Source organism: Varroa jacobsoni, unplaced genomic scaffold (genome assembly GCF_002532875.2).
Source record: "Varroa jacobsoni isolate VJ856 unplaced genomic scaffold, vjacob_1.0 scaffold_903, whole genome shotgun sequence".
Lineage (NCBI taxonomy): Eukaryota > Metazoa > Arthropoda > Arachnida > Mesostigmata > Varroidae > Varroa > Varroa jacobsoni.
The window spans coordinates 31,137-41,847 of NW_019213805.1; the positions used below are offsets into that span (position 1 = coordinate 31,137).

The following is a 10,711-nucleotide window of genomic DNA, read 5'->3' on the forward strand; positions in this document are numbered from 1 at the left end:
CATTAATTACTTAATTAGTGGTAATAATTAACGAAAGATGAATTCATCAATCACACTCTAATTGGAAATCGTTCATTTGATTGCTTAATTTAATTGGGTGGCAGTAGTAGCCTTATGATCTACGTGGTGATTCTATGTGATCTAAATTATTTATTCCTATAACACATGCAGATACTAAATTCGTATGAATATGAATCAATTATAAAGTTCTACATACATGGAAATACTGAGATTTTTCGACGTTTTTTTTTTATGTAAATCAATGGTCTTCTGTAACCGGAAACATTAAAATTATTTTCTATCAGGTGTTGTTAGCTGGCGCTAACTCTAATAATAGCCAAATAATGACTGGAAGAATGATTTGAGCAAGGCACATGTATCGCTCTATCGTCCCATTTACCCCTTAGAATAATACGAGACGCATACCCTAAATGGTTCACACCCATCAATCATTGACCCTTTCGTCGTTCGTTGGTTTAACTGATTCCACGAGTCGTTCTATTTAGCAATATGACACCCCCGAACCCCAAAGGACGCCGGCTCTGAGTCAGCGTAAAGGACTTTAGGACCAATGACCGATGATGAAAACGAATATTTGTCTGGACTCGACACAGTTTTACCGGAGCAAACGATGGATGGCATGGAAAAAAGAGGTCACTAACGAAATTATAGCATTTTCAACTTGACAGTCGTGCTTAAAGTTACCAACGTTAGACAAAGTAGAATGGTCATCTAAGTTTTCCATAAAAAGGTCCATAAAAAGGCCAAAGTAAAAAGCCACACTGAGCACATACCGAATAGTAGCCGCAATGTGATTGTTTAATTTCGTCCAATTTTAATTTGCGACGCGTTGATGCGCTCTTTTGGCGTCTGTAGTTGTACTGAGCTAGCTAAATAATACATGTGATTTTTGAAGATTGAGAATAGGGGTTGGCCAATGTGGCTTCCAGCTGTAACAAAGCATAATATCTTGTATAGAAGAATAATGATATAGTGTGAGACTGTTATATTGCAGCATCACCACTCAAACGATCGACTGCCAGGACGGCCACAAACTAACAAATCTATTATTTGTGTGTTGCATGTTAACGTTCATTGGCATTTCCTTGTGATTTCTCTTTGCCAGATCACTTTCAATTACACCAGCCATCAAAGATATTTTTACCTAGAGCAATTTTTGCTTTTGCCCTCTTCGTGTGTACTTGTTGAATCGTTTGCCCCCGCCACCGTCTAGCCTTTTTCCCTGAGCCTCTCTGCCAAGCCCGAAATGCGAGAAGCACTTTTTTCTCGATCGTACTGCCACCATGCAAGCTTCCGGTGCCTCCAGTTGCGATGGCAAGTAATGTCTGCATGCACTATGACGACGTTGAATACACGCACATTGTGGCTATGCCGATGTCGTGAAGTAACGCCCCGTCCCTGATGAGGTGATAATCACAGTAGTCGCCTGGCGTTGGAAACATTTACACCGATGCTCAAAGATCTGAAAGAGTGGACGGACAAATTTAATGTTCAACCTTACGTGACCGCAGAGGCCGAAAGTTTCCATTGAGTAAGGTCGCGCAATACTCGTCTAAGAAGAGAACACAAAGGAAAGGCTTCGAAGGAAACAGTAGCAAGTGAACGAAACAGGCCCTTTGTGTTCACCCAACTGATTCAAACAACCGCCGGTTCATCGCATTCAGTTAGAAGTTACTCGCGATAACAAAATGTCCAGTGGCCTTCGACCCGGAAACTCCACCCTAGCAACATGATGATTTTTCATCATTATTACTCTAGTAGCAGCAGCAGCAATGGCAACATGTAAATACATTACATCTACTCGTCTGTAAGAGTGAAAGGCTGATCCTCGACTGGTATGATCTTCTATCTTATCACAACGATGCAATAACTTCATATGACTAACGGCCTATAGCAGGTCATAATAAAGACACTTCTCTTTGTCTTGTACACCGCATCCCATTCGAGTCCTAAAATGGCATTGCCTGAGTCGTCCTGCTTGGACACGGAGGAGATCTATTTCATTTGCCGGTGTTGCGGTCGTTCGATTGAAGGGTCCTTTGTTTCACATTGACCCAATACAACTGAACAAAAAAAAGTTGTTGAACGAGTGAATAACATTGAATTTCGGTGACTCAGCAGGAGGGGGTAACACGCAACTAAATAGAAAAAAAAAAAAAAAAAAAAGAAAAAAGCGAGACACTAGCTGGATTTATTTCCTTTTCTACCGTTCTTTTTTACTATAGGAGGATTGCGCTGATCTAGGAAGGCATTTATATTGATATTAAATGACGGAATCTTATGACTCATTGTTTTAGATTATGCTATCCACTTTTGAGTGCCCACGCACTGAAAATGCGTTTATCTGTTAAGAAAGTCGATAGTAACGGCGTAGTTTATCAATAAATCCATCATTAGAAATAAACAGGTTTTATCTGGAAGAATTGTCTACACCTTTTCTCTGCTCATTTCCGTTTTTTTTTTAGTAATGTTTGCCCACTTTATGGACAAAATCTACGTCGACTCGTAGCGTGAACTGGGTCTGTACTGAAACGAGGATTATAAAGTCTGCGATAAGTGTACATTTGCTAATCAGTAGTTTGGGTACTTTCAACCATCCATATCGTAGCTTGTGTATATATATCGTGTAGTTCGTTCACAATAGCTATTCATTGAGAATTACCTATGTAGAATTGTGAGCTGCGTAAGTTGTGTCACTTGATACACTCTACAAGATGGTGTATCCGTACCTTTCAGACGGAACAGAGCTTATTACCTTCTGTTGCTTTTATATTACAGTATGAATTATGACACGGAGTAGGCCTAAACAGTGCGGTATCATCAGCTGCGAGATAATTAAATGGAACTGATAAAATCGCAGTGCTCGCAGCTATCGATCTGTATAAGAGTGCAATGGTTGCGCGCAATAGCTACACACACACGCACACACACTATTACTGGCAGTATAATAGAATATTATAATTTTAACTATCTGACTTTTATATCGGTAAGTGAAAAGATAAAGCTCTCAATCGTATTGTTGTACCCACAATCAGAGCTGCGGTGATTGTCGTCTATATCGTGAAATGCATGTTTACTGCGAAATATCTAGCGACTATGTTCTTCTAAGGTGCCATATAAACTGAAGCGGCTTTAAAGGCTTTAACCGGATATATAGAGTATAAGAGCTTATCCTTCTCCGTCAATCTGGCTATGATAACAACGAGCATTCAGTTATTCTACCATTCGGGATCTTCGGCAAAAGAAAAATACTAAAAATCTGGTTCTTCACGGCCTAGTTAGTTAAAACCTAACGAAACTTTTAAGGCTTATATTCTGCTTCAGTTGAGGGCGGGTGGTTGACAGCTAGGTAAGTTGTCAAACAGCGAATAGCAGCAATGCATAGATATTATTGTAGATTTGGGCGGATAGGAAAAGGCCTTCGACTCATAGATGAGTTGTTTTTCCAAAAGGAGAATTACGTTTAAACTTACTTCTCGAATACAGGCGGTTTTTATTAATTATGCTGACTGTATGTTTTCATTACGGATTTTACAAAAGCTGAAGGAGTGGCAAGCATGACCTCCATTTCTCGTTTGATTTAACGAGCCTTTACCCTCTTTTATCAACTAACTCTAAGTGTTTTTGTTTGTATTGTATCATACCTACTACAGTCTGTTCCAATCGACTGGTAGAGTTGCTGCCGATATGTGTTGTGTGGTCATTTTTGCGTACTTACCTAAAACACAACACGCGCAAGACATGAAGTCGTGCGCAGACAAACAGGTACAATTCAACCCATAGATGTATAATACAACCCCTCAATCTTATGCAGAGCGAGCAAAGTTGGTTCGGCCAGTTGTCCTAGGGGCAAAGTTGACATTTAGACAAAAATTAGAGCATTTCAGTAACTGCTAGTTACATTTTACGTTCTGGCAAGTATGAAAGGTTGAGGCTAGCGGGCCAGTTGCCTGGCACGTTTTCGTTTGATGGGTCGTTGTTGCTACACAAGAGAAATATAACAGTAGAAGTCACGTCAGTAACACCATTGACATCGTAACTTCTGCTGCTGCTGCTGCTGCTACAACCAGCATAGCAACGAATCAGCCCTGTTTCGGACAAAAGTTTCCTCAATTTACATCTTCAAGTCTCCTTTCCGTCTTCCCGCCTAAGTGGCAAAGTAGCATTTAGGCGAAGATTTCCAGCATCATCCCTAACGCCGCCATCGCCACGACTATCAACACGATCGTTTTCGTTTTGTTCGTCGTCGTCGTCGTCGTCATCGCTGCCGCCGCCGACATCATAAGGCCTGCTATTTTCCGTCGTGTTCATTCTGGGGTTCATTCGCTTTCATTCGCTCGATGTTTCCTTCGTTTTTACTTTCTCCGTGTCTTCTGCTTTCGATTCTGAATATTGAGTGTCTGCTAGATGTTCTGTTCTGTTTTTTCAGCTGCTTCTCTATGTACCTTTTTTCCTGTGTGAAGATTCTACGCGCGAATCACATGGCACAAATCATTTTCTTAATATTGCTGTTGTATTTCTCGTTTGCGAGTCTGTAGCAGACGAAATGAACAGACAACATTTACTGCTGCGTTTGCGGCCGATACGTGTTCGATCGTTAACGCCGCAAATAACAAATAACACAGTCGAGGCCCTGACAAAGCTCTTTATCAAGAGATTTTGGTATCTCGTATACGAAACAGCTGTGCCGCCATCACTAAGGACGGTTGCTGTTCAAATGCTATAAAAATGGTAGTAATAATAAGTTGGCCTTTGTTACGCTGCAAGTGTTTGTTGCTATGGCATTCACTGACCCATAATACATTTGCCAATACAAAGTAACGTCGCCAGACTAATCATATTGTAAAACCGTATTGCGTATTCATAATCATTCCGCAGCCATCGAAAAAAGCTAACATTGAAAAATCAATTTCAAGCAAAAAAGAAGAACGTTTTTATTAATTATGATCTTAAGACGCTATCATGTTTTAATGCATTTTTACTATAACAATATTCTGCTGAATTTCTTAGGGCATAACGAAAGAGCGCTCATGTCTATGAGGCAGTATCCTCGTACTCAAATATTCCCATGAACTGCTTCACAATGAAAGGTCTGAGTCTGTCGTATCTATGAAATTGGCTGTTTGCGAAGTGTCGGTAGTACTAGATTTTTTTTACTGATAGCGTGCTCTAGTTGTTCCGTGGTAATATGTTCGACTAATTCATTTATATGAAGCGGACTTTTCTTTTAAGTAATCGACCACTACTCATAAGCCCATAGAGAGATGGAAACCTAACATCGGTGCCCCGGATGCAGGATACTTTATGACTAATACAATATCAAGCTAAAATTCGGTTTAAACGCCCAACATCTGTGAAGCAGTTTAGGAAACATCATATATCTCCACGCAGACCTGTTAATAGCTTGCTCGGTAGATTAATGTTAATAAAAAAAAAAAATATTAATGCTAAGCGACAAGGGACACCGCCACTACACACACGCACACGGATCAGTGGATTGATTTTTGAGAAGAAGAGTGGTTAAACCGAGAATTGCTTTGATACTCTCATCTGTTCTTATTTATAGGAAAACGTAAAACTAACCAAAGTATAATAAAGGTAGAAAGCGATAGCGAGGTAGAAGCGAAAGAAACAAATAGCGATAGTCGTCGTTTTTTTTTCTTTGCAACAGTGATCAGTGCCATCGAAAAAAAAAACGCAAAATGAATAGGACAAGTCGTAGCTTTTAAGCGGGTGCGTTTTTTATGGTTCGATTACTCAAGTAAATGCATACAGTTAATAAACGTTCCATATTTTTCACCACAACAGAGCGATGGCACCGTTGAATCATGTCAATGTTAGTCTCTATATAATGCACGTGGTTACTATGATAAACCACGATTTACAATGCCTAACCGTACATGTCACTCACATTTCATTTTTGGCTATTTTTTTTATTGTCTGATATATATTTCAGGTGACATTACCGAAGCGGAGATGGTTCGTGTTCTTCAGACTCAATTCGCTCCTTTAGCAGAAGCCCTCTGCAAGGCCGTCTTTGATCTGTCGCAGAGGGGTGACCCTGCCACACTTGACTCACTTACCCTCGAACTTTTGCGTGCATACCCCGGAATGGAGAAACCTGCCAGCGATATAATTTACAAGTAAACCATCGGTTTAGAAGTGGCGAACAAGCATTTATCCGATATAACATACATATATATAACGAATATTTTCTCTTATAAATTACATGCTGTGGAAAAATCTGCGGATAATTACGTTACAGAAAATCATGACCATGAATTGTAAACTTCTTGTCTGAAAACTCTCAAAACTTCCTAAAAACTCTAAAAATCACTATTCGAAATTATTTTTGAGCAATAATTACCCAGTGCAGTAGGCGCCAATGCTGAGCATGACTGTTAAGCATAACTCCACTGAGAACTCATATTTTAAGGATTTCAATTCGGTTGTTCTTGTTCTTTGTATCACTAGAGGCCCGTTCCATGCACAGCTGTTTCTTGTAGGTCGTCTATATGTTGGCCTTTTAGTATGTGAACGTTTTTGAGCAATCTTTTTTCTCTTGGATTGTGTGTTTCAATAGAGATACTTAGGCACATCAGCTCTGCAGAGAAGTTCAATGACAAAATTCTTGCTAGGCATCTCACATTTGTACGTACTATATATATATATATATTCTGATTGAGTGCCATTTGATAAGTTATAAAAATTCAAATCAAAGCCAAGTGCTAGTTAGAGCTAAGCTTCGATGCCTGCCGCACAAGGCATAATAAACCCCGTTCTTGTCGATAAAAGGGTCAGATATTTTAATACATATTTAAAAAAAAAAATGTCCTCGTTAAGCTGCATATACACACAGAGTTCGTCGATAGCTTTATATGCTATGACATATTACAGTATTACACAGAACGTTCTGCGCATCTGGTTACACTTCGATAAAAAAATGTTGGTGTTTTACGCTCTAGCCTAGCAGCGACCAACAATAACAACGTTTGCGTACATATTTGCCCTTTCGTGATTGTACATTGTGTCTGCAAACATTGAATTGATAGGGGAGTAGTCTACCTTGCTAAACGTAGGTAGCTATCGAGTGCCTCCATACATATTTTCACCAACTTTGGTAGATACCTCCAAGATATTATATTGCAACATGCCATGATTAAAAATACATCCTACTTGGATACTTAATGCATTACGACCGATCAAGAAATCCCATCAGCACGGTACAGATATGGAAGCCATTGAGATAAAGCTATCGCTGTCGACGTGCAATTGATATTATTATGATTATTATGCATTGTATTCAATCAATTGACGAGGTAGCATCACATACATTACCTGCGCAAATTCATACAGGCTAGCTGAATCTTAGTAAAACCCCCAACATACACGCCAAAACGTCAGTTTGTTGTATTACGTATATTCACACATACCGGTGTATCTGGAATAGAACTACAGTCGAATGTTATAACTGCAGTACATCTCATAAACGGACCAGAAGATTTAACTGAAGGGACACCGGCGAATTACAAGATCCTCTTTCTTCCGCCCTACAATCGTCCATATTACAGTTGGTGGTCCGCAAAATTACCATTCATCAGTAGAATGTACATAGATCGGAAGTTAGCATAGGTTATATAAATAGAAAAAAAGGCATAAGATGTGTATTTAGTGGTCAGCGCGGAGTGGACTAACGAGGTGCGTGATAACTAATGTGCAAGTGGTCTTACCTTGGATTAGCCGGGTGGTACGGAGACAATCACGTCCTTATTAAGAACTAACCTTGCAAAAAACCGAGATTATTATAGACCTTCAATTGAATTAATCGTAACACAGCTCTTTCTCGTATAATTCGCATCCGAACTATCAACCTCCGGGTCTAACTAAGCGGAAATAATGGATTTCTGGGTAAGCTACTGTAGAGCGATTTGCAATAAATACTAAAATAATATACCGAGTTATAACTAACTGAGTAAAAACTCAGCTGGGATGGTTTTAGCTAAGCTAAGTTTGTGAAAAGTTAGTCAATTCGTCTTTGCTAAACGTTGTTGTCATTACACGTGTATAATTAGAGGATAATTATAAAGTAACAATAGTAAATACAATGAAGACATACGGTGTACTAAAGTTACTACTGATCTAAGAACAAGAAAATGTACGTTCATTCGTGATTCACCGTCTCGCTGAGCAGTATCAACAGTTTGTTTTCGCAGTCGAAACAGAAATATATGGAACTGCTTGATCTGTTGACCTTTCACATGGTAATGCTATTTTTATAATAGGATAGCCAACGAATAAGCAGACGCCACCAGAAAAATCTCATCACTTATTTAATAATTGCTTTTTAGTCGCTGACGGTACGTCTGGACACGATAAGCAGACGTCAATTTGAAATAATTATTCCTTAAAAATGTTTCGTTGCTACCGTGGGATGTGCTAGCTACCAGCCTGTGAACTTCGATATTACGGAGTTGAGCTCCACAATGAAGCTTACCGTTAAAATGTATTATAAAATCATCGCCGGAAGCAACTTATAAGGAAGTCCTTGTGTTATTTGTATCCGGACTATGCGCTGTCTTACGCAGCAGTCGACTAAAGCCCAAAATTTGAGTAGATAATTTCTCATTTGACCCACATTAGGCGTCGGTACGTGTTGGACTATATGCGAGTCACATACACCATATGCTTGTTATATCCACAGTTAAGTGTAATTACGAGCGTAAAATTCACGATGGGTAAAAAACAATTAATCACATAACGATTGCCCCAATACGGAAAATAGGCGAACTACACTGGTGCATTTCATGAAAGAAAATGTTTGAGGCTTACGTCGCCGTGTACACAAAAACTAAACAAAAGCATATAGTATTACTGGCTGTATTTTCTAGTCTTTGTCTGTTTGATCAGGACGAGCATCTGTGAAACATATATATATATATATAGTGTGTATGTGTGCGTAATTTCGTTGATTGTAACAGAAAAATGTTTCCTTTACGTCATTAAGCTTTGCCATAATTTGGTGTCGTATACGTTACACAGCGGTCGCGTGCGACAGTTATTATATTGAATTGTTATGTCGTGTATCTGGATTTGTTTACGGTGGCCAACATTGTTCTACGCAATTTTTAGCTACGAGCCAGATAATAATATATGTATGAGGATATTCTAATCTGAGTTACAATTAAAACAGAATCTAATTGACACAACGTCCGTTCGTTGAATAGCACGCAGTATTCCAATATATAGCGGAAGCGATGTATTGGTGAAAAATGGAGTAATAGGGATTTGAAGCTTGCAAACGGCTGGGTCACAGGGACTGTGAATGGATGTTCCTCATATTTTATCAATACAAGAGCCTTTAGAGATGGCTCGGCGATAGCACAGCGGCCGAGCACCCTGGCTCGCCGGGTTCAATATCTCAACAATAAAAAGTGTCTCAGAGTGATTTTGTCACTGAAGCTAATGATTTATGATAAGCTAGTCAAATGCTACGTCCTCGTACCGCTTAAATAGGATACGTTGAGAAATTGGAGTAGAAATCCATTAGCGCCATATAGTAACAGGACTCGACGACGTAATGCCCGTACCGTTTTTTCCTCCGAGTATTTGCCCTCTATAAAGTATTAGGTCTCAATCGTGTTCTGCTGCTATAGATTTCTATACAGTAGGTAGATAGCCTTCTAATGACCCGTTTGTCGTCAATTTGCGCAGGACACTAGGAACTCTTATTCGAGAACGACGGCTATACCACACCGGAGGCGGGTACGCTGTGGCAGAACCTGAACTGTTTCTGCGAGGGACTCCGACGCTAAAAAGGGCAAGTCTTCTCACGAACGGCGTAGATGCTTCCAAGGTACGTATCCATTATGCCAACGTTTGATGATGAAGTGATCAAATTGGAGATCTATCAGCCAAACTTTGTTTCTTGCCGCATTTCTGAGCAATAGTATTCTTCTCTATATTTTTTTTGATGATGAGCTGCACCGACCAAGCAATACGGTAGCTATTACAAGTTTTGAGGCTGTTCTTGCCAACATTTCTGCTAAAGCGTTTTACCCGACAGCCTGTTAGCTACTGATAAATTCTAGCAATTATTCGAAATATATCTATATATAAAAGAAGACGAGCTGTAACTACGACGCTAAGTTTCGTCCGGTTAGATCTCGTATCAGGCTATTGTACAGCGCTTTATGAAGAAATTTTAGACAGAAAAATCTAGAATGAAACTGTTGTTATGAACATATCTACATAGATATACGCAATTAGGAATGTACGATATAGAGCAGACAATGTGTTCAGTAAATGAGATCATCTGATATCTAGTCGACGTTTCAGTGCCATATAGTAGACCAAAATTAGAGTATGAATAATTACTGATTAGCAAAGGCTGCCTAAAGTTCAATATAGGTACGTGTCGATGCAAGCGTTAGGCAATCGTTAGACAACCAGATAGCAAAAAAACAAGTTGCCTCCAGGCAGTTTCCCATCGTTTTCAACTTTTGTTCATGTATTTTCAGAGCAGAGCAACTAACCCTTATTGTGACTTCCTTCTTTTGCAGCAGTGGAGTAGCCAGAGAGTAAGCAAAAAACATATTAAACACTTAATAACACCACACTTCTAATACATAGTTGACTTGCTTATCTGCTCACCTAATAAATACATTAACAAACAAAATACACTGTATTTAAG

General features: G+C 39.3%; 1 protein-coding gene across 2 annotated transcripts in view; it reads left to right on the top strand.

Annotated features, from left to right (window-relative positions):
* ko (Stork-head domain-containing protein knockout) overlaps positions 1-10,711 on the top strand; it is a 29,684-nt gene that overhangs the window by 6,345 nt on the left and 12,628 nt on the right. The window contains exons 3-5 of one of the 2 annotated variants that reach the window (XM_022841045.2): positions 5,978-6,164; positions 9,733-9,874; positions 10,581-10,598. In XM_022841045.2, coding sequence (XP_022696780.1) covers positions 5,978-6,164; positions 9,733-9,874; positions 10,581-10,598 — 347 coding nt within the window. The remainder of the gene's footprint in view (positions 1-5,977; positions 6,165-9,732; positions 9,875-10,580; positions 10,599-10,711) is intronic. The other variant, XM_022841046.2, reaches the window with a different exon arrangement.